Below are 24,470 nucleotides of genomic sequence, written 5' to 3'. Positions count from 1 at the left end.
GAACTCCAGGTCAGCCAGGGGGGTAGAGTGAGACCCCACCTTGAAAGGCCAAAGAAACAAATCAAACAAACGAAAACCTAAGAAAGCACCAGGGAACATCCTAAAGCCTCTGAGCAGAAGCTCCTCTGGACGCCACATTCAGGGCTTGTGAATTCACAGGTTTCGTTTCGTTCAATTGGGCCGCGAAGTCTGCTAGAGCCGAGACCATATCTCATCACAAGAGGCTCTTGGGGGCCTGAAAGAGGAAGGAAGTGGAGGATGGGGAAAAGAAAAGGTGGGGGGATAGGTACAAGAAGCCTCTGTGGCCCAGGCAGGTGCCACAGCACACAGGCAGCTACGATGCCTGGATGGGATCCAGGGGTCCCCTAGTCCCAGGCCCAGGCTGCCTTGGCTCTCCGCTAGATCAGCAGCAAGTTCTGAAGTTACAGCTCCTGGGGCCCTGGGACAAGGCACGCAGATGGCCCTTCCAGCGACTTAAGACACCTTGCACAAGCAGGGAACGCAGGCTCCATTCTTTGAGAAACAAATATCTTCTCTAGAGCGGGCCCCCACGCCTGGCACCTTCTTGTTTAGCTCAGAGACTAATCCACTTATCAAGGATAAAATGCCTGCGAATCCCTATTTGATAAAGGCAGCTACAAAATTAGCCAAAACAGGCCCACGGCAGGGCAGGGACGACTAAGCACACGCACAAACAAACAAGAGACTGGGAAAGGCGGGTGCTGGGAGATGTTGTCTGTTGTGGTCCCCAGGCGGGGGAGATGCAAGGGGTAGATACGGGGCAAGCTGGCTGGGAAGGAGATGCTGACGGCAGGAGTTCCGCTGGGGTTGGGCAGGGGAGGGGAAGGAACCAGATCGGATCCTCATTCCATCTTATACAGAGGCTCCCTGTCCCCAGCCAACTCCACCCTGAGCTCCCAGCCCCAGAGACAACCCTGTTCGTTCCATGACCCTGGAACTGGCTATCCTTCGAATACAGCCACTCAGGATGCAAGCTAATATTTTCTGAATGCTAATTCAGACCAAGTAGTGTTCTAAACACGTAGGTGTGTTCACCTATGTAATCCTCAGAGCAGCCTGAGATGTAGTCAGAGGCACAGAGAGCTCAAGTCAGTTACTCTAGACCACACAGCAGGTAAACCATCCTCGTCATTTAAAATACTTCCGCCTGTGATGGTGCCTTTAATCTCAGCACTTGGTAAGCAGGGTAGGAAGATCGCTGTGAGTTTAAGGTCAGTCCAGGACTACAGAGTGAGTTCCAGGTCAACCTGGGCTAGTGTGAGACCCTACCTCAAAAAAAAAAACAAAAAAAAAAAACAAAAAAAAAAAACACCCAGAAAAAATCTCTCCCATTGGACATGACCAATTCTCACTCTAGCCACGGTCGTCCTTTGTTAGCAGTCCCCAAAGCCAGTCAGGGCTGCAGTCCCGGGCTATCCGGGGTCCCCTTTATTGCCATTCTGTATAGAGCATTCAGCTTGTCAAAAACTTTCTCCATATGTGGGGCTGGAGAGATGGTTTAGCAGTTCAGGTGCTTGCCTAAGAGGCCAAAGGACCCAGGTTTGATTCCCCAGAACCCATGTAAGCCAGATGCACATGGTGGTGCATGGCACACCCATTTCTCTCTCTCTCATAAATAAAAATAAAATATATTTTAAAAAACTTTCTATATGTGGTCTGATAACTGTCAGGTGCTCTCTCTGTATCATCAGCAGGACCAAAGTGGTGCTCTGCCCCATAGCCATTGGCAGCTCCGTTCTCAGGACTGTGTAGCCCTGCAGATGGCCCCAGCAGCCACTCTGTCTCAAGGGGCTTGGGGCACTTGGCAAGCACAGCCTCCTGACCACAGCAGCAGGACTGTTAGCACCATTACCCAGCTAGGGAGATGGGAATTTCAAGAACCTAGCAGACCTGGACGTGGTGGCGGACGCCTTTAATCCCAGCATTTGGGAGGCAGAGGTAGGAGGACCAATGAGAGTTCAAGGCCACTCTGAGACTACATAGTGAATTCCAGGTCAGCCTTAGCCAGAGTGAAACCGTACCTCAAGAAAACAAAACAAAACAAAACCAAAAAAAAGAACCTAACAGAGTTAGGCCCGCCACCCCCCCTACACCGGCTGTGGCTGGGGGAGGAAGGACTGGGGGCGGAGACATTAACCACGGGAAAGACCTGTCAGGGTAGCATCTGTAACTAAAGAAAGCACTTGGGAAAGGGCAGGGCTTCTCACCTCAAGCTCCAGGGACTCAGGGACTTGCTACCAGCTATGCTGGGAGATTGGCATCTGGGGTCCAGGCAGCTCGGGAAAAGGTCTCTGCCATGGATGGACACTGGGCTGTGGGATAGGAGACCAAGGAGTGGGGCAGGTCACCCTGTTAGGGGACAAAGGAAGCTTTGCCACTGCTGATCCAGCAGCTTGGGTGCTGGCGGGGGCTGGAGCTTCTCCTTGGGTTTACGAGGCTGCAGAGTCGAGCTGTGCATGTCTCTCCTAAGAGCCCTTCGGCCCCCTGAGCATCGGCCCTCTCTGCTCTGGGCCCTCTGCAAGCTCTGTCTCCTCACCGCCACTGCTGGCCTCCTCCTCAATCAAGCCTTGCTGGAATTTCGGCTTCCTGTGTCCCAAGTTGCTCTCTGCCTGCCTCTCTGCCACCGCCACCACACCTCTCTCACTCTGCGTCCCTTTGTCCTCAGTCTCTTCTCTCCTCCCACTTCTATCTCTGGCTCTCTCTTTCCATGACCCTTCTGTGAATCCCCCTGGACCCATGTTCCTTCTCTGGCCAACATCACAACCTGTCCTCTCCTTAGTGGTCCTCTGTTCCACCTCCCCCAACATACATGCTGCCTGTAGAGGGTATTACCAAGTCAGCCCAAAGTTGAACCAGTGCCATCTGGAGGTCAGCACAGTCCAGTTCTGGATGCCAAGGCCAGAGAAGTCCTAGGTCCATCTCCTGTTGGTCCCTGGGGACTGTGGGCTCCCTCCCAGGCTCCTTTCTCTATCTTCTACTTCCCAAGGCAGTTCACTGAGTCCCTTCAGGGAACTGGGAAGGGAGGGCAGGAAAAGCTACCTGCCCAGCGCTTCTCACACTCGGGGTTTGGAGTCACCATCCCTGGAGGGTCTTATAAGGAGCGTTCCCAGGCCAGAGCAACAAGGCTGCCGCCTGGTCTCTCCTTTTAAATTTGACCCTGTCCCTCCATGCTAATACTGGGATTCACCATTTAGTGTGCAAGATGACTCAGGCCCTCAGAGCCAAGCTGGGATGGGATAGTCGATGGGAGCAAAAGTGCTCTGTCAAGCTGCCTGTGGAGTCCTACATCTGTCATCCCAGTGCTTGAGAGGCAGAGGCAGGAGGATTGCCTCTAGTTTGGGGCTAGCCTGAGCGACATAGTGAGTTCCAGGCCTATGCAGTGAAACTTTGTCTAACAAAGGCGAGGGGGCTGGGGATGGAGCTCAGAGGTAAAGTGCTTGCCTCGCATGTGCAAGGCCCTGGGTTTTATCGTCATCACTGTAAAAACGAAATGGAAAGATGACTTTGTTCGGAGGTGGAAGCACACAGCCTTAATCCCAGCACTCCGGAGGCAGAGGTAGGAGGATCTTTGTGAGTTATAGGCCATAGTGAATTCTAGGTCAGCCTGGGCTAGAGTGAGACCCTACCTAAAAAAAAAAAAAAAAAAAAGATCACCTTGTCAGCCACCAGGTTCTGAGAAAACAGCTCTCACTATGCATATGCATTGTAGGGATGTTTCTTGTTTCTTTGGGGGTTGTTGAAGGAAGCTAAATAGAACCCCAGTGGAGACAGCTGCTCACTCCAAGGATTCATAATGTGAATGGAGCTGGCTGGTGGCGGGGTGGGCCTTCTGGAGGCTCAGGGAAGAACGCTGGAGAGTTCAAGGCAGAACAGCATTGTCTGTGGCTGGGAAGAGATGGGAGCCCCTTGGCAGGGGAGGGGAGGGAACTTCTGCCCCCGGGCATCACGTCTCAATTTCAGCCTGGACATGTCCTCTTTGTGATAAGGGCCCCGTCATGGGACCTTAATCCTCCAGTGCTGCTGGTCAGAGACCCCTGGTCTAAAGAGAGTGCCACATTCATCTGGCCTGAGGCCAGCTTCACCCAGAGTGGCGGTGGTGGGAGTGGGTAGGGGGCTGGGAAGCTGAGGGCTGAGCCCCAGCAGGACGCGTGGAAAGGTGCCGCACGGAGTGGGTCTCCCGTCCTCTAAGCTGGTGCTGGCTCATCCACACATGGCTGCCTGTTTCGGGTGTGTGACTTCCAAGGCTCTGTGTCGTGGTGGAGACTTCCCTGGCCATGGGAGTGGAGGCAGAAATGGCCATTTAGGCCACTGACACTCCATCCTGCCCTCCCAGAGGCCTGATAATCCAAGTTGTTCTGGGCAGCAAGGGTGTGTGGTATTGGTGGGTGATTTCAGGGTATCTTCCTGCCCTGAGATCGCTGGGACAGCCTCAGTGCAGGGCTCCCTCCATAGAGTCATTTTCTTTCTTCTTTTCGGCGGGGAAGGGGACGGGGCTTGAGTTTTGCTGTGTAGCCCAGGCTGGTCTCAAGCTCATAGTCATCCTCCCACCTCTGTCCCTCAAGTGCTGGCATTACAAGCCTGTGGCATCGAGTCCAGCCTCAGTCACTTTCTAAAGAAAAGGGGATCCACATACTGATGCTATTAGGGTACATAGGGGTTCCCAGGCCAGGGAGGCTTTAGACAGGGCCTCTAGCTAGTAGGATGAGATGACCAAGGCCATCCCTTACTAATCCAGTGATCTGGAGATGCCAGACCTCCACTTGCCTGTCTGGGACAATGCCTTCTTTAAAACCCAGTTCCTGTGCCTAGTAAAGGCCTCCTATTATAAAATAAATAAATAAATAAATGAAAATGGGTTATGGGTACACCTGGGATTTGGGTCTTCATTGGGCTTCCCTTCCAGAGAAGCCTGGCTTCGGGAAGCCCTGGCACTGATCTAATCTTCCTAGGCTGTGAAGGATCCATCCTCCGGTGGTTGGTGTGGTCCATATCCTGCTGGTACTGCACCCAGTCCCCATGAGCACTCGCTGACCCTCAGGCTTGTCCCTTTCAGCCCCCGATCTCAGAATGCCTGAGCCAAGTCCATCTCTTATGACCTCCTTTCTGTCGCCACCCAAACACAAATGTTCTCTCTGCTCATCAGTGTGGGGTGGAAAGGGAGGAAGGGCGCCTGCTCGACTTCACTTTTCCTAACCTCATCTCCAGAGCCTCCTGATTTCCACACAGAACCTCACTTGCCCAGGATAGAGGCCAGTCTAACCTTGTTAGGCTAACGGCCCTGGGGAAGCTTGGTGGTGCTGAATGGTGCCCATGACCACTCGATTTAGCCAGGCACTGCACCAAAAAATGGAGAAGGCAGAGTGTGGGGAAGGAATAGGTAGGGGAAGCTGGGCTTTGCTAAAGGAAGAGAGAGGACCTTGAGAATGATCTGGGGGATCTACAGACCCACTGAATGGATGGAAAGCAGGGAACCCGATCTGCCAAGAAAGCTAAGCTGCCCAGGTCCCTGGATGAGGCATGCCTGGTTCTCTGGCTGCAGGCTCTTTCCTGGATCCCACAACTGACGCCAGGTCTCCCACCGCCAGATTGATACTGGGTCCCCGGATAGCGGAAGACAGGTCCCTTGAGTGTGGTGGCAGCGGCCTGGTGGCCTGCTCACTGCGGCTCGGGATCCCAGACCGGGCAGCGGGAATTAAGCAGGCCGCCAAGCGGAGCTCGTCCTTATCTCGGGGAGACAGTTGTTGGGAATCACTTTGACTGAGTGGTTTTGTCTCCCCGCATTTTCCACTGTCAGGCGGCCTCGGGCCATGGATCAAAGGCGGCGGCTGCGGTGGTGGCAGAGCGGGAGGGGCGTCTGCCCGCCCCACCTCCGTCCCCCATCCCCATCGTTCCCATCCTTTCCCCTGCTCACCGATGCCCCCACACCTGGCCCAGCCTCAGCCCGCCACCGCCAGGGAGCTATGGGTGCAAGGACTGGAGTGGAGATTGGGGTATACGGGAAGGGTGGGGGAGGGGCTGAAGGTGGAGGATGAAGGGGTGTTGAGGAGCCAGGAAATGGGAGCCATGGAGAAGAATGAAAGCAGTTAGGGAAGGAGAATGGGGGGCTGGAACTGCCAAGAGACAGGGAAGGGGCATGGAAGAGGGTCTGAACCAAGGGGTGGGAGAGGGCCAGGCAGAAAAGGTCACCCCACCCACACCTATGTGCAGGTGTTAGATACAGGCTGGAGATGGGGGAAGCCAATGTGCTGAGGGAAAATGGGGCTGGAGATAATGGGAGGATTGGAAGAGAAGAGGAATAAACGAAAATCAGAGGCATGCTCCCCACCAGGTGCACCCAAGAAAAATGGCCTGGGGCCTCAGGTGAGGAGAAAGAAGCGGGACATCCAGTCAGGGGGGCCTGCAGTGCTGCGCTATGGCTTGGATGGACAGGAGGCTCCGAGCAGGATAACTCACTTGCTAAGCCGCAGAGGAGTGAGGGGGTTTCCAACCACACTCTGGGGGCCCAGCCAGACCTAGCTGTTTCCAAAACCCCTCTCTTCTCCCCCCCAAAAAACAACAACTCCGGGCTGGAGAGATGGCTTAGCGGTTAAGCACTTGCCTGTGAAGCCTAAGGACCCCGGTTCGAGGCTTGGTTCCCCAGGTCCCACGTTAGCCAGATGCACAAGGGGGCGCACGCGTCTGGAGTTCGTTTGCAAAGGCTGGAAGCCCTGGCACGCACATTCTCTCTCTCTCTCCCTCTGTCTTTCTCTCTGTGTCTGTCGCTCTCAAATAAATAAATAAATAAATAATTAAAAAAAAAAACCAACTCCTATACCTCTTGCCTCCCATCAGCAGAGCTCCCTAGGTGGTCCCCCACCTGTCCCAACTGGGGGAGGTGTCGCATAAGTGTTCCCAGCTGGGGAAAGGGCTGGGGCAGGGAGGAACCTAGAAGAGGATGGGCGGGGGAGGTACGGGGAAGAGAATATGAGGATGGGATCTGCAAGAGGTGGATGTTTCAGGGGAAAAAAAAAAATTGGAAAGCAATTTGAAATAGGAGGTCGACGTCGACTCCCTATGAAGCCCTGCGGTCCCTGCCAGAGCCTCACAGCCCCCTAAGGCAGACAGCCACCTTGCCTGTCTGTGCCCGGCACAGTTCAGACACACACATCTCACGTTCTGCAGTCCCGCTTTATAAACAGAGAAATAGACGCAGGGAGGAGCCAGTCTGGAGTCAACACAGCTAGCTGCCGCTTCCTGAACTCTGCTCTCCTGCCTCTGGAGGGCACTGGTCTCGGACAAGATCAAAGTGTCCATCCACTTGGGACTTTATAAGACGCCATCATAGTGTTACACCCATCATCTTCATGATGTAGCCTGAGGAAAAGCATAGTCTCTGGGGCCAAGCACGCTGGGTTCAAGACCCTGGCCCCTGCTAATGGCTTTCCCTAGACCAAATGTTCAACTGTGGATTGCTTCTATCCACCGCCATTCTGTAGGGCAGAAACGATTCCAGACCCTCATCCAAGGGGGTGTTAGGGAGACAGAATGAAATAAAGCCACACATTGGGCTCAGCACCTATCTGGCCTGGGCTAGGCACTTGAAAAAAGTAACCATCATCATTATTATTTAATAACACTTGCCTAATAATAAACACACCTTTCCATACACTGATAAAATGTGATAAAAGCCATAGGAAGTAGAGCTAGCCCACCAAGAGGGGACTGGGTGGCAGGAGGACAGAGTGGTGAGGAAGGTATCCCAGGCCAGACAGCAGGTACAGAGGCTGGGAGTAAAGAAGCGTGTGGGCCTTTGGGGACTCTCAAAGTCACCCCCGCCTCTCCTCCCTGGGGTCTTGCGTGGCCTCCCAGCAGCCTCCCTCCTGCCAGGGACGCCCGGGATGGCCCCTGTGAGGCTCTGAGTCTGCCCACAGTATTAATTGCTAATCTCCCTCATTTTCTTTCCCCCTATCTGCCTGGACTGTCTTATCCTGAGCCCCCGTGCTAATCAAAAAGAAGGACAAATCCTCTATTTGCATTCTTTCCCACCAAGCTAGGCAGCTCTGGAAGGCTAAACCTCAGGCCTGTTGGGAAGGGCAGAAGCCCAGGCTGGGGACCCAAGCAGGGCAGGGAGAAGGCACGGGCATAGAACTGCGAGGACCCACAGGGGCTGGGAGTCCTCTGTGTGCCCAGGACTCACAGAATCACCCACTCTGATCAGAGGGGCACTCTGCCAGCAGCTGGCCCACCTCCTTTATGGCACAGATGGGGAAACTGACATACAGCATGGGGAAACCTCTCCTAAGATGATACAAATACATCCAAGGCTATGTTGGGAGAGAATTCACACCTTCCTTGTTTCCCAACCAGTGTGGCCTGTCCTGGCTGTGCTGGGCTGGACCTAGCAAGACCTCTACAGCACAACGCCTGCTCAGGACAGGAGAAGCTGAGAGTGGGGACGTCACTTACTAACCTCATAGGCTGCTTTCCCGAGAATATACTCATCTAATGCTGAGGCTACAGCTCAGTTCGTGGGTGAGGAGAGGGAAGCCTAAAGAGGTTGCGTGGCTCACCTGTGGTCACACAGCAAGGAGGCAGGGGAGTCAGAATGGGAACCCCAGTTTGCAAACCATCCCTAGAGCCCACCCTGCAACCCAGTTAACGACCATCGCAGGGTTTACCATGTCCAGGCTGTAGCAAGCCTCTACCCTTTCTTTATGTATTGACCCCTGAGCAAATCCCATCTCCTCTTTGGGGCTCAGAAAATGACGCTGAGCTCCTCTTCCATCCTCCACACTGCCTCTTTTCTTCCTATCAGACTAGATAATCACACCAAACTATCTCCAGAACAGAAACTCCACTGGCTTCTCTTTCGGGGTTGGGGGAAGTATTGTCTCCCCTAAAATACACCTTGTCGGAGCAGAGACTTCTTTTCCCAGCCTCTCTGTGTGTTTCGTTCAGTGGTCTTGGTGGGAATCATGTGATGATATTCAAAAACAAAACAAATGGGGAGCCAGCCGGGAGACTGCAGCTATGTGTCACCAGGCCTGGACTTGCGAGTGGCCTACTGCTTTGCCAAAGCAAGCAGCACGCTGAGCTGAGCTGCCCGGGGCCTTCCCAAAGCCTGGGGGCCCCTGGAGACGTGGATCTCCACACAGATACCTTCCTTTCCTGTTCACACAGGCCGCACTGTGCGTGGGGGCAGAGGGGAGCTCCTGCCACACCTTCCCAGGGACTTCGGATGGCTGTTCAGGTGACGGCCACCCCCAATGCCTGGCCATTCAGGGAGGCAGGCTCAGCTACAGTTCCCTAGACTCTTCCCACTCACCTCTGAGAAAAGAGAAAAGGCCATCTGGACACTGCTACTGCCCTCTCATGATTAAAAAAAAGTGCCACCCTGCAAGCAAGCCTTGAGTGCCCACCAGGCCAGCGGCCACAAGCGCGATCCCCTCTCCCCAAGGCTAAGAGTAATCCTGCTTGGGGAGACAGTCCCCTTCTTTGGCCCCTCTCACTCCCTCCACCCAGGAAAAAGGGCAAAAACAGAGACATAAACACTGCTCTGTTTTCACAGGAGGCGGCAGCCTGGTCTCTCCCATGGGCCGGGAGCCAGGCTTCTGATGGACGCCAGCAGGTGGCTGTGCTTGGAGCAGCCGCCAGCAAGAAATAACTCAGCTTTTCCAAGGAGGTCAATGACTCAGGACAAAAGCAGAGGTGGCCAGAGGTCGGGCACTAACAGGGCCTGTCCCCTGCAGGCCAGAGAGGCTCAGGAGGGCCAGGACCAAAGCCAGCCATGGGCTCATACGCCCCAGTGGCCAGGTCCCTCTAAAGGCCAGCCTGGTCAAGAGTGCTCAGGAAGGCCTGGAGCATGGCAGACAGGTAAGGCAGTGCCATGCCCTCCAGCTGCTACAGTCCTAGCCCGCTTGGCTAAGACAGGGACAAAGCAGTGTGGTCTGGGGTGTGGTGAGCTCTGGGAGCTGTGTTATTATTGGGTACAATGAAAATCAACTGGGATGGATAAACACTGGAAAAATGCCACTGGGTTTCAGGTCCAAGGAAATCTAGCCACAGATTCCTGGACATGTCCACAGACTGACCTCGGACCCCTATGCCAATACCACTGGTCATGATAAGAAGTGGGGGCAGGATGGAGGGGTGATTCAGTTGACTTTCCTTGATTCTGGGAAAGAACATGCATGCCTTCTGTCTTTCCTCTGAGTCATCCACGCCTCCTACCCCTTCCTCTGGGGAGCGAGGGGTACCTGGGTGTGTCCTGTAATTTCTTCAGAGAGGAGTGCTGCCTGTACCCCAGAACCTCTCTTCTCAGGCTGAGTGACCAGTACACTCTACACTGTTCTAGAAGGAAAAATCAATGCAGCCATTTTCCAGCCAACTGAGAGGAGTAAAGGAGAGAGAAGCAGTGAGAGAAAAGGAGTGAAGGACACAGATGGGAGGTGACTTGGAGGAGGTGCATTGATTAAGCACCTACTGTATACCAGGCTTTTACTCAAATTTCTCCTTAGTCTGTATAATAACCCCGAGAGGTAGAGGTAGGGATTACATTTTTTAAAATTATTTACTTATTTATTTACTCATTTGACAGAGTAAGAGGGAGAGAGAGAGAATGGGTGTGCCAGGGCCTCCGGCCAGTGAAAAGGAACTCCAGATGCGTGTGTCACCTTGTGCATCTGGCTAACATGGGTGTTGGGGAATCCAACAGGATTACATTCTTATATTCTTTTCTTTAGGGTTTCACTCTAGCGCAGGCTGCCCTGGAATTCACTATATAGTACTATGTAGTCTCAGGGTAGTCTTGAGCTCCTGGCAATCCTCCTACCTCTGCCTCTAAAGTGTTAAGATTAAAGGCATATGCCACCACACATGGCTTAAGTTCTTATTTTCCTTTTATTATTATTATTATTATTATTATTTATTAGAGAGAGAGAATGGGCACACCAGGGCCTCCAGCCACTGAAAACAAACTCCAGATGCATGTGCCCCCTTGTGCATCTGGCTAACGTGGGTTCTGGGGAATTGAACCTGGGTCCTTTAGCTTTGAAGCCCTAAGTTCTTATTTTCAAGTGAGGAAAATGAAACCCAGAGAGGTCAAGCCAACTGCTCCAGGGTCACACAACAATTTAATAAGTGGCAGAACCAGAACCCTAACTCTGGGGTGCTTGTTGGAAAAGACCCTGAAGTTTCTCTTAGCTTGGGCTTCCTTCCACGTGTGGGGCATGAGAGAGAGAGGCCACCTGAGAAAAGGAACACCCTCAAAAGACCCGTAGAAGGACGCTCGAGGCAGAAGAGTTGCCCAGGAAGGAAAGCGAAGGAAATGCTGGGCGGGGCTCAGAGGAGCTTGTGTCTGGGGTTAAGGTCCCATGCTCTGACAACTCACTAAGCTGGAGAAATGAATTCTGATCCTTCCAAAACCCAACCTTGGAAAATGTTCGAGAGAAGGGTCTCCTTTCAGGGGGGCAGAAATCCTCCGTACCTCCTTGGATGGCCCGGTAATGCCAGGATGTCCCCAATCTGCTTTGAGGAATGGAGGGATTAAGAATAATAAAAAAATTGCAATAAAATATGTGTGAAGGAGGGGGTAATTGTGGACAAACGCGGCATTCAAATTCATTTTTCAGCTCTTTTACACACCATTTCAATCTTATTTTCTGCTTGTTAATGAGATCTTGTTGCCTGGGCTAGGCAAAACCTTCCAATATCAGGACGTAATTGCACATAATTTTCTCTCCTACCAGTGATTTGCATCAGTTTTTTAAAAATTCTGGGCTATTTAACACCCCATGGTCCCCCCTCCCTGTCTTCCTGCCTACAAGTCCTTCACTCCCTCCTCCTTCCTCGTCCCTAGTCCAGCAAGACTCATTTTTAATGCTTATTAGAAAAGCAATGTCGCCAATAAAAGGGTGGGGACAAAGAAGAAGTGAGAGGAGAAAGAGGCTAGTGTCTCCTAGATCTACGCTGTGTGAGCATGGCTCAGCTCCTTAGAGTCATTGATTGTCTTGCTCTGGTCTTGCCGAGGATCAGGGGTGGTGGGGCTCAGGAATCAAGCAGATCTCAGAACCCTACCTCCACCATTCACTAGCTCTGGGGCCTTCAGTGAGGTACTTAACCTCTGCGATTGTGTCCAGGGAGGCTACGAGGCTTGATGACCACAAACAGGCCAGGTGCTTACAGGGTTCTGACACCAGGTATGTGCCTGTCCCTGATGACCTGGCTTCCATAGCAGCATTGGATAAAGCATTGGGTACCTGCCATTGAGAAACAGATACTCACTGTCAATGAGCGCACATACCTTGACCTCTGCTTTCACCTGTGTCTGCGGGAAGAGGCATCTTGCCATTTGTGGATGGAGACAATGAACCTAGGTCTGCCATCCACTGTCCCTGTGGCCTTGGACCTGATCTTCCTTGCACGGACCAACAGGCCAACCTCACAGGGCAGACACAGCACAACAGCATGGTGGGCTCTGGAGATAGACTGGTCAAATCCTAGCTCTGCCACTTTTTAGAACCTGCCACAGAGCATGGCTTGGCTATTGCTCAATGAATACTCACTGGACAGATGGATGGATAGGTAAATGTGGAGATGGATGGATCGTGGGTGGATTGTGAGTCGACAGGTAGGGAAATGGATGGATGAATAGGTGGGTGGCTGAGTGGATGTGTGGATAGATGGGTAGGGAGACGGGTGGGTAGATTGGTGATGTGTGGATAGGCGGGTGGGGAGATGGACAGATAGATGTGTGGGTGGGTAGATGGGTGGACAGATAGGTATGGAGATGTATGGATGGGAGGATGTGTGAATTGGATATGAAGATGGATGGATGGATAGATGAATGGGAAGGTGAATGGATGGGCGGATGGATGAATGTGTGCATTAATGGGCGGGTGGGTAGATCAATGGATGGATGGATGATGGGTGGGTGGGTCGATGGATGAGTAGATGGATGGATGCATGGTGATAGGTGGATGGGTGGTAGATTGCTGGATGGACAGGTGGATGGTGGCAAGTAGATGAATGGATGGATGGGAGGTGAGTGGGTGGGTGGATAAATAAGTGGCCCTCGATCAGGCAGTTGCTGCATCTGCAAAATGAGGGTCACAAGATAACTGGCAGAATTCTGTGAATGAAAGCAGGTACTGTATGTTGCCCCATCTGTGCTGGCCTGTGATAACCCACTCTACTTTGATGGTTACCATAATTGTTATTGATCTATTTATTGATTTATTTTGTGCTACTGGGGATCAAACCCGGGACCTAGCACATTCTAAACAATACTCTACCCCTGCCCAGCTCCTGTCACCATAACACAGGAGGCGAAAGAAGAAAGAACTCCAGGAAGCCAGAAAGGACACAAAGGCTTGGTGTACTGAGTTCCTGGTCATGTGATTAACGGCCCACCTGTGGTATATTTTTCATTCTTTTAGTGTGGTAAGGGGATTGTAAATATGAGAATCCTTTTAAAAGTTCCTTCCTGTCAGCTCCAAAGAGGGACAAATGAGATGATGAGTGGGGACATGATGAGCATCCGGGCAACGGTGACGATAATGGTGCACCCCCTTCTGGGACACAGTGTCTAGAGCTCAGCAGTGTGACTTTTGGCAAATGGTGAGACACTAGCTCTCCCCAGGTCTCAGTTTCCATATTTCCCACTCTGTTTTATTTGGTTTGTTTTTTCAAGGTAGGGTCTCACTCTAGCCCAGGCTGACTTGGAATTCACTATGTCATCTCAGGGTAGCCTCGAAGTTACAGTGATTCTACTATTATCAGCCTCCTGAGTGCTGGGATTAAAGGCATGTGCCACCATGCCGGCCCTTCCCAACTCTTACTCAGAGTCAGCAGCTACCAAAGGAAATGGCAGGGCATGCCTCGGCCCTGGGTCCTGAAGAGTCCCCAACATCCTGTCTGCAGCCTCCATTCCCGGGCCCTGCAAATGGCCCGACGCTGCTCCCGACCCTCCACCAGGGCTCTGGGATGGTTAAGCTTTTAATGGCTTGTTGGCCTCTGCCTCCCCAGACCACTGGGATCTCAGCAGAGGGTTGTGCTCCCACAATCACATTGGTGGGACTTGAGGACAAAGGGTGTGTCCCTGCCCATCTACTCATGAGTCTCATCTCGCTGGCAGACTTGGAATCTCCCATTAGACTGGCGCCTTCATGCTGCAAGGCCATCATTCCTTTGCAGGAGTCTCCAGGACTTACAGAGTTCACCTAGCGGCCGGGCGTGGTGGCGTACGCCTTTAATCCCAGCACTTGGGAGGCAGAGGTAGGAGGATCACCGTGAGTTGAAGGCCACCCTGAGACTCCATAGTGAATTCCAGGTCAGCCTGGGCTAGAATGAGACCCTACCTCAAAAGCAAAACAAAACAATACAACAACAACAACAACAAAAAGAGTTCACCTTGTAAAGGGCTATTTTTGTCCCAAACTCTCCCAACTTATTTTTTCTTCTCTTCTCTTCTTTTTTTCTTTTCTTTTTTTTTTTTTTGTGTGTGTGGTGGACTTGCATGTGTGTATGTGTGTTTGTATGCACGTGGGTGCATGTGTATGTATGCACGTGGAAGCCATAAATTGACATGAGATGTGTTCCCTGATTGCTTTCTATGTTATTTACTAAGACAGGGTTCGCAGAGCTCACAGAATAAGCTCGCCTGCTTAGCCAGCTTGTCTCGGAGGACCCTGTCTTTGCCACCCAAGTGCTGGGATTATGGGGGGCTCCACACCTGCTGGGTATGTATATGGGTGAGGGGGTCTGGTACTCATGCTTGAGCTGGGATTATGGGGGGCTCCACACCTGCTCAGCGTGTATATGGGTGCAGGGGTCTGGGCCTCACGCTTGCATGGCAAGCACTTTATCCTCTGAGCCATCTTGCCAATTTCATCTCCTGAGCTGTTTTCTAAAGAATCATCTTCCAAGTAACTGACTACCGCCAGGAGCAAAGGACCCAGGTTTGACTCCCCAGAACCCACATAAGCCAGATGTACAAGGTGGTGCATGTGTTTGAAGTTCATTTGCAGTGGCTAGAGCCCTGACCCACCCATTCTCCCTCTCTTTCAATCTTTATTTCTCCCTCCCTCCTTCTCTCCTGTCTCTAAAAAATAAATAAAAATACAAAACTTAAAAAAAAAAAAAAGAAGAAGTGAGGTCCCTGAGGGACATAATTTACACTGAGCACAACTGTCCTCTGTGTTCCTCCTCCAAGGCTCCTCACAGAGCTAAGAGGCCTGTGGGGGGGGGGGGGAGGCTCTCCATGGAATTCTGCTGGGCCTCTCCAGGGAGTCCCCAGGCTTGGAGGCACCCACTTCCCAGGTCAATGCATGGGAAGATGTCTATCTTTCCCACAGGCAGCTGCAGCTACCAGTAAGATGAGCCCCTGTCCAAGGTCTGAGCAGTGATTCCAAAAGCCCCAGCCTGCCCCCAGCCATGCCTCGCCCAGCTTGGAATCTCCTTTGACCTCAGGGAGAACAAAACACCTTCTAGGTTCACCAAAACTATCTAGGTGATAAGAGCCAGAACCTGCAATCCCAGGCAACCAATAATGTATTCACCTACTGACAGGGGGGTACAGTTAGGGTGACTGGACCCCTGAAGGTAAAAGACAGAAAAGTCTGCACTTGGTAGAAATCAAAGCTGATCTGACTTCTTATCTCTGGCCTAGTTCTCCAGACCTGTTTCTCTGCAAACAACCAGGACCCCTCCTGGGAGGGAGGTCTTTCACAAAATTTAAACATTGTGGTTGGTCAAGTTCATTCCCCAGAACTTGGTGTCAGGGCTAACCTCTGCCTGAGACAGGCCCTAGCCTTAACCAATCAGCTGGCCCTCTGGTTTGCCTGAGCCAGAAGATAGCCCACCACAATAAGGTTATAAATACCTTAGCAAGGGGAGGGCAGGCCCTCTGGCCACTTGGAAACTTCCAGCTGTGGGGGAGGGGGGTTCTCCTGACTGGGCCTGGACTGGCTTAGCCTAGCTCTTACTCTCCACATAGGTTCTTTTCTCCTCCAGCTCCCCACATGGCAGGAGCTCCTTGAACTTTCTTTTCTCTCTTCTCTTTCCACGGTTTTCCCAGGCCCTCCACATGGGATCTCTAGCCATGTGGGTGCCTTTCCTTAGCTTTGTACTTCCCTCAATAAATATAATAACTTAATAATTATCCTTAGTCTTTCACTTAAATTCTGCTCTTTGATCAAAATTAGAAATGAGCAGAGCATGGTGGCATACACCTGTAATCCAAGCACTTGGGAGGCAGAGGTAGAAAGATCCCTGTGAGTTCGAGGCCATCCTGAGACTACATAGTGAATTCCAGGTCAGCCTGGGCTAGTGCAAGACCCTGTCACAAAACAAACAAACAGACAAAAAATCAGAAACGAGGGCTGGAGAGACATCCTAGCTGTTAAGGCATTTTACTCTGAAGCCTAAGGACCCTGATTCAATTTCCCAGCACCCATATAAGCCATCAGATGCACAAGGTAATGGATTTGTCTGGAGTTTGTTTGCAGTGGCTAGAGTCCCTGGCATGCCCATTCTCTCTCTCTCTCTCTCTGTCTCTAATAAATAAAATAAAATATTAAAAAATAGAAACAAACCTAGGGTTTGGGGTTCAAGGACTTCCCTGGGCCCTAATATCCCGTTACACTACCTCCAGCCCAGTGGCAAGCCACCCCCTAACCCCAGGCCCAGGTGAAACGCAGAGAAGTTTCTTGTTCGGCAGAAGAGACACCGGAGGCCAACTTGTCCCTAGAGATTGTTTCCCCACATAAATCTCTCCCAAGCCCCCAGAGTCATGCAGATTAGAGTAACTGCCTGCTCAGAGGAGGGAATGAACCCCAAGTCCGGGCTTTGGAATACTGGGACTTCTGTATGGGACCCGGCTTACTCCTCGCTGTCTGTTCAGGAAATGCACGAGACAAGCCCAACCCCGCCGTCACTTCCATACACACCCTTGAACACACACACATGACCACCACCTGCCCACTGCCCCTGCCTCTGCCCCAGGGCAGCCCCTCCCCTGCAGCTGTTCACCTCCAGGTCCCCTCTGCCCCCGTCAGACCCTCCATCTGTCTTCACACCTTTGGTGGGAACCTGTGGGCAGGCCTCAGAGGTGGCCAATCCATCATGGCCTCCAAGCCTCCCAGCTGGAGGAAGAGGATGAATGGACAGTCAGGGTGGAAGCTGCCCTCTGTTTTGTTTTTTTTTTTTCTTTTTTTCTCTCTCTCTCTCCTCTTTTTTCATTTGTTCCTTACTTAGCTGAATCAAGAACGTCCAGGCAGGCATGGAAAACGTGGCCCTTCCACTCCCAATCCTTCAAGCCAGCCACCAGGAGACACCTCCTCACACGGAGGTTGGTGCTTCCCTCTCTGGCCTTCCATCCTCACCTCTAACCCCATCCCTGAGCCCCTCTTCTTTGTTCTCCTTCTGCTTCTGGAAGGTCAGCCTGGCCAGTCAGATCCGGGCATTAATGCAACAATGGCGATGATCTTGGACCCCCAAGAGGCCCGACTCCAACTGGTGCCACTGGGAAATGTTCGGACTCACGCTCATGTGTGGGCGGGGTGTGTTCACCTGGGGTGGCAGTAAAAACAGCGGGGCGGGGTGGGACCTGCGAGGGTCAGCGCGGGGGATGACAAGTCCTTCACCTTGATGGCATCAGCCCTGTCATGGGCCCTCAAGAAACCTGCGCAGCTCTGCCTCACTCAACCTACACCGGTCCCAGGAGATGGGAACCAGCACTGTCCCCATTTCTTGGGTGAGCAAATCAAGGCATGGAGGGCTGGGGAGAAGAGATGGCTCAGTATCTAAAGATTGTCAGTATGGGTTCAATTCCCCCAGTCACTCATGTCAAGCTGAATGTAAAAAGTGGCACAAGTAACTGATGCTTGTTTTCAGTGGCAAGAGACCCTATCATGGGCCCCCCATGCACACACACACATACACACACACACACATGCATGCAATAAAGAAAAAAATAGGGCTGGAGAGTTGGCTTAGCAGTTAAGGCACATGCCTGCGAAGCCTATGGACCCAAGTTTGATTCTCCAGGTCCCATGTAAGCCAAAATGCACATGGTGGTGCATGCATCTGGAGTTTGCAGTGGTTAGAGGCCCTGGAGCACCCATTCATTCTTTTTCTCTCTCTCTCTTTCTCTCCCTCTGTCTCTAATAATAAATAAATAAAAATAAATTTGAAACCTTAAAAAAAAATAAGGCATAGAGAAAGGGAAAGACCTGCTTGAAGTTTTCCCACCAGAAAAGGATGGAGCTGAGCTGTGACCACCCCCCCCATCTATGCAAATAAGCAGAAGCACAGAAGGAAGGAACCCAGACACGCACAGCGAAGTGTGGGCGCCTCCCATGTTTTAGTCCCGGGCTAGGAGGCTAGAACAGACACTGTGAAGGGGGATAAACCGATGCTCCCAAGATGCACTCTGGTCTCCAGAACGGCTTTCAGCCTCGCGATGTCGGCACCTTCTCCCCCACACCACAGCTGTTCAGATCAGTTTACAGCTGCCGGGCAGGCCTCTCTCCCAGCTCCAGACCAGAGGAGAGGAGGGGTCTCAGCAGGCGGGAAGCAGAATAAAACGGGTCTCTAACTCCTCCCTAGGGTGTTTAGGAACCTGCGGGAGTTACAAAAACAAACCCTGGGCCGAGGAGGTGGCTCAGTTGGTAAAGTGCTTGCCACTCAAACATGCTGGGCCGGGCGTGGGGGCACATGATGACAATCCCAGCATTGGACAACCAAGGACAGGGGAGTCCCTGGGGCTTGCTGGCTAGCTGATCTAGCTGAGATGATGAGCCTCAGGTTCAGCAAGAAACTCTGTCTCAAAGATGTGTGCGCGGCAGACACCCACCATCAACCTCTGGCCTCCACACACATGTGCACGTGCAGACACAAGTGAGTCCACACCCGTGCAAACACCCACACCACACTCAACATGCACATGCAAAGAAACCCGAGGCTATCTGGTCCTCAAATGGACTCAGACTCCAAGCCTCACTGGGTCTGTGTACCAAACCCACTGACCACCACCACAAGCCCAGTAGTGTCTTCCCCACTTCCCCGTGTGAGATCTCTCACGGCACCATCAGGCAATGAGTGACTGAACCCGCAACCAATTACACGTGAGCAAACCGAGCAACTGGTCCACAAGCTCATGCAACTCTCTCCACCCGCGGGACAGAGTCCTGTCTCCCAGTCCTGTCTCTCCTGGTGAAAGGGAGGGAAACAGAACACAGCATGGATCTAGGACAGTCTCCTTGGGGTTTAGAACAAATCCCCAAGCAAGGCTGGGGCTCAGCAGCTAAAGGAGCTTGCTTGTAAAGCCTGCAGGCCCAGGTTTGATTCCCCCAGTGTCCACTTAAAGCCAGATGCATCTGGAGTTCATGTGCAGCAACAAGTAGCCCTGATACACCCATTCTCTCTCTCTCTCTCTCTTTCTCTAAAATAGGTAAATGAAAAAAACAAATGCATCCAGCCTCCTGTGGGGACTGTGCAAAGCTTCCTAGCCACTGTTGGAATAGCACGCTTAATGCTCCCTGTCTGGACACCGAGGCAGACGGGTCAGTTTATGAAGCCCTGAGCAGCTGTAGGCCAAGAGCGAGTCCTAATGCAATGTGATTCTTCAGGTGACAAGGGAGGGGGAAGGAGCAGTCATCTCCCACTCAAACTCTGTCACCGTCTCCAGCAACCAAAAGCTTCTGGCAACTAAGGCTCTGAGTGACACCACGCTGCCCACAGGAGAGCCGGCCTGGCCAAGGGCCCCACAGGAGGAGCGGGGAAGCTGCCTACCTGAGGAGACAGGCCGTTGCTGACGGGGTTCATGTGGTTGGAGGGGGCCCCCGGGTTCATGAAGCTGTCCGAGTAGCTGGAGAAACTGTGGCGGGCTCCGTAGGCAGAGCTGGTATCCGCGGCTGCCGCCGCTGCCGCCAGCCCGCCCTGGTGCATGGTAGATGGTGGCAGCGGCTGGGGCCGATGCACTGTGCCGCCCCCGTCTGAGGAGAGACCCAGACACGTCTCAGCAGGTGGCTCTGCCCCGCACACTGGGCTTCCCAGGATAGGACAGGAGCTGCAGGCTTTCTCCACCCTCTCTTATACCCTGGAGGGAGGGGACCAGCTTCTTGGGTGACCTGGGATGGGACAAGCTCTCAGGCAGCCTTAGGAACTGGACAGGTCTTAACTGACGCCCAGATGACCTCCAGGCAACCTGCACGTGGATCGCCATGCTTGCCTTTAGTACACAGTAGGTGTTCAATAAATGCTAATTGGACCGAAAATCATGCCTCATTCATTGGGAGCTTTAATCTACCCAGACTTGTCCTATTGCTATTTTGTGAGTATCGACCACTTGTCCAGGTACTTTGACAAAGGTTGAGGAAAGGAACGGAAGAACGGTTCCCCCATTTTGCAGTATATGTGGGCGGGGGGGGGGGGTGCGAGGGGACAGGCTCAGCAGGGTCAGGCCACTGTTGTAAGAGGCAAGGCCAACAAGTGAACCATGCTTGGGAAGACTGAACTGCAGCCATTTTTCTTCTGAGCCGCTGCGTTGCTCTGCCAAGAGGCCCCAGCACAGCCCTCCAGGGCTGGGGCCTGGCCGTCCTCAGCGTGGCCTCAACCTCTTACTGACACTCACAGGCAGGGGGTTCTGGCTCCTCTCTCGCCAAACGCTAGGCTACTGACCCTTTGAGGCAGCCTCACGAGGCAGATGTCGGGGAGTGGAGTTTACTGTTTACGATGCCGTTAAGGCAGGATGGGTGAGGGTCCAGGAGGCTGAGAAGAAACCCTTCTTCCTCCCTCAAGTCCCCTCTGGTCCTCCAGCATTTCCTACCAGCTACCTGCACCCATCCTCCCTCTGCCCTCTCCTTGCTGAGGCCACATGGGATCTTCTTAAGCTACCAGAAGAACCAGGCCCAAGAATCATCATTTCCTGCAGGGTCTCAGGGTGGCAGGAAGAAGGAGGTTGGCTCTTCAGGCCTGAGTGACCTGGAATTTGGGATGCGGAGCCACTGCACTGCACCTATCTAAGTACCACTGCCTGCAAGAGACGTCCACGCAGTCACGAGGAAGGGGAAGACAGATGGGCTGGGAACACTCACCTTGGGAGATGGTGGTGGTGGGGTAGGTGGAGTCCGGAAGCTGGTAGGGTGGCAGTGTAGGCATGCCAGTGGGTGGGAAGCCTCCGGGCAGAAGGTGGTTGAATGCCGCCAGCTGGTTGGCCCCTGCCTGCTTACGCCAGCGGGCGCGGCGGTTGCTGAACCAGACCTGGTTGAGTGGAGAGAAGGGAAGATGGTTGGCTTGACACCCAGGGGAGAAACCCTGCACTCTGTTTCTCGTGGGCGTGCAACAAATACTAACTGAGTGAATGAATGTGGAAAGAAGGAAGGAAGGAAGGGAGGGAGGGGAAAAGGAAGGAAAGAAGAAAGGGAGGGAGGGAGGGAGGGAGGAAGGAAGGAAGGAAGGAAGAGGAGGGAGGGGGGCTCGTATGTGTCAATGATGGAGCCACAAGGCCCAACTGGAGCCCATCCTCCCCTGCCCCTGGCACCAGGTCACCTAAGACCCCCATCCCCTCCAAATATCAGGACCACATCTGCCAAGATGGAAGGCTAGCAGCCGATGGAAGGCACCTGAGAGCCCCCAATGCCAACCAACAGATTTTCTTATCCTTCCTGGAGGCAGTGGGCACGAACAGAGCAAGCAGATGGAAACACCTAGAGGAAGGATGATGCCAACTGCCTTTCAAGTAAAATCAAAGTCGTGGCATCTTCCCACCTCTCTCTGCAGTGGTCCTAGACTGGGAGGGGCCCGCCCACCAGGCTGGGGTCTCTGTGAACCCTGCAAGGAACATGGGCCACGGCAGGCACCCACTTTTGGTTCCTATTATCGGGGGCCGAGATGAAGCCAGTGTTCCCTAGGCCCCATGTGGGAGGAGACGCCCCAGGTAGAGAACGACTGATGCAGGGGATGGGGAAGGGTCTTCACCCCAGTCTCGTCTTGCCTAGCTTCCCTGGATTGGGGGAGGGTGGCCTGGGCTTCGGGCTATTGAATCCTCAGTGCCTTTCCCTTTGGGACACAGAGAGGTGACTTTGCAGGTGATGTGTCCCTGCACGACTTTCAACACTCCATTCTGGTTCCCTTTGTGAACACGTTGCTTCTACAGCTGCCTGCCTGCCCTTTATGGAAGGGATGGATACACACTTTTCTTTAGAAGTGGACAGATTTTGTCGACAAGCTAACCCTGCAGCTCACTCGCAAGTCAGGCAGACATCTCGGGGCTGGTGGGGCACGCCTCCCGTTTGCTCTCCTTGTCTGTGCGGCTGCTGCCCTCTCCCTTGTCCTCCTTCTGCCTCACCGCAGACCTTGTGGGGACTCTGCTGGGGGCCAGCTGAGAAACTGAGGAGATGGGCGGGCAGGACCCACTTCCAGCCCTCGTAGTGCCCTGTGCCTGGCACGGAACAGACAACCCTGCACTGCTGCTTTGAGAGCATCTCTGAGGCTGAGGGGACCTGCGTGCTTACAGGCAGGCATCAGGGCTCCAGGAGGGACAGAGGTGGCCCCAGAGCCCCGCCCATGACCATGATCAGGGCTGGGTTGTGGGGTTTGTGTGTGTGTGTGTGTTTTCGAGGTAGGTCTCACTCTGGCTCAGGCTGACCTGGAATTCACTATGTAGTCTCAGGGTGGCCTCAAACTCATGGTGATCCTTTGCCTCCCGAGTGCTGGGATTTAGCATGCGCTACCATGACCAGCTTTTTCAGGGCTGGGTTTTTGTTTTTGCTTTATGAGAGAGACAGAGCAAGAGACAAAGAGAATGAGAGAGAGAGAAAGTGACAATTGGCATGCCAGGTTCTCTAGCCACTGCAGTCAAACTCCAGATGCATGTGCCACCTTATGCATCTGGCTTATGTGGGTTCTGGGGAGTCAAACCTGGGTCCTTAGGCTTTGCAGGAAAGCGCCTTAAACAACTATGCCATCTCTCCAGCTCCAGGGCTGGGTTTTTAAAAATGATTTTGTTTATGTATTTATTTGGTATATGTGTGTGCATATGCACATGTGCCATGGTGGGTTTGTGGGGAGGCCAGAGGACACGTTTTAGCTCCGTCCTTGCCTTCCACCTCACTGGACGCAGAGTCTCTCATTCACTGCTTCCTTTGTGCCCTTCTGTGAAATCCTCCTGTCTCTGCCTCCTTCTTTTAGTGTGTGCACTGGGATCACAGACACCCACCACAGCTTCCGATGTTGGCCTGCAGTCTGGGTAGCCAAACTCAGTGCTGTGCAATAAGCACTTCATTCCCTTAGCTATCTCTCCAGGGGCTGGGTTGTGCTATGCCTGACCGTGTGTAACACCAGTGACGGAGCGCAGGGCCTCACACACGCTAAGCACATGCTCTGCCTGAGCCACACCCCAGCTCTGATTATTCCTTCTCTTTCTTTCTTTCTTTTGTTCCTTTTTGTTAAAATTTTTTATTTATTTATTTGAGAGCGACAGACACAGAGAGAAAGACAGATAGAGGGAGAGAGAGAGAGAATGGGCGCGCCAGGGCTTCCAGCCTCTGCAAAAGAACTCCAGACGCGTGCGCCCCCTTGTGCATCTGGCTAACGTGGGACCTGGGGAACCGAGCCTCGAACCGGGGTCCTTAGGCTTCACAGGCAAGCGCTTAACTGCTAAGCCATCTCTCCAGCCCTCTTTTGTTCCTTTTTAAGGTAGGGTCTTACTCTAGCCCAGGCTGACCTGGAATTCATGGTGTAGTCTCGGGTGGCATCAAACTCACAGCCATCCTTCTACCTTTTCCTCCTGAGTGCTGGGATTAAAGGCGTGCGCCACCACACCCAGGTCACCATCTTTGATCCTTTTCCATCCCAGCACTGGGAGCTGTGCACAGCGGCGCTCTCTGTGTGCACTGCTAGATTCACCACCTCATCTATCTCCAAGCTTAGCTCAGGGAAAGAACAAGATCAACGTGGCACGAGTCCAGACACAATAGGGTTCCAACTATCTCTGGGAAGTTGCTTCCCATAGTCAACCTCAGTTTTCCCATCTGCAGTGTGGGGAGAAGAATCCACTTGTTTCCTAGGGTTGCAGCAAGAACAGGCGGTGACGTGGAGTCATGAGTAGTGTGTCTGGCATAACACGCATGTGCTGTAAATGCTAGCTGGAGTCATTAAAAGATCCACTGTATGGGCTGGAGAGATGGCTTAGTGGTTAAAGTGCTTGCCTGCAAAGCCAAAGAACCCAGGTTCAATTCCCCAGGACCCATGTAAGCCAGATGCACAAGGTGGTTCATGCGTCTAGAGTTCATTTACAGTGGCTGGAGGCCCTGACATGCCTATTCTCTCTCTCTCTCTCTCTCTTTCTCTCTCAAAATTAAATTTAAAAAAAAACGTTAAGTGGAGGACTAGGAGAGGGCTTAGCAATTAAAGGTGCATACTTGCCTGAGAGCCTGAGTTTGACTCCCCAGCACTCACATAAAGCCAGA

At 52.8% G+C, this 24,470-nt stretch overlaps 1 protein-coding gene across 2 annotated transcripts in view; it reads right to left on the bottom strand.

Moving 5' to 3' along the window:
• Positions 1-24,470, bottom strand: part of Pax7 (paired box 7) — a 113,946-nt gene that overhangs the window by 20,982 nt on the left and 68,494 nt on the right. For both annotated transcript variants that reach the window (XM_004657588.3, XM_004657589.2), the window contains exons 6-7: positions 21,096-21,261; positions 19,792-19,994 (exon numbers count right to left, since the gene is read on the bottom strand). In XM_004657588.3, coding sequence (XP_004657645.1) covers positions 19,792-19,994; positions 21,096-21,261 — 369 coding nt within the window. The remainder of the gene's footprint in view (positions 1-19,791; positions 19,995-21,095; positions 21,262-24,470) is intronic.

This window comes from Jaculus jaculus, chromosome 5 (assembly GCF_020740685.1).
Source record: "Jaculus jaculus isolate mJacJac1 chromosome 5, mJacJac1.mat.Y.cur, whole genome shotgun sequence".
Classification (NCBI taxonomy): Eukaryota; Metazoa; Chordata; class Mammalia; order Rodentia; family Dipodidae; genus Jaculus; species Jaculus jaculus.
Note: the sequence above shows the minus strand (reverse complement) of the source record. Positions and strands in the feature narration are given on the sequence as shown.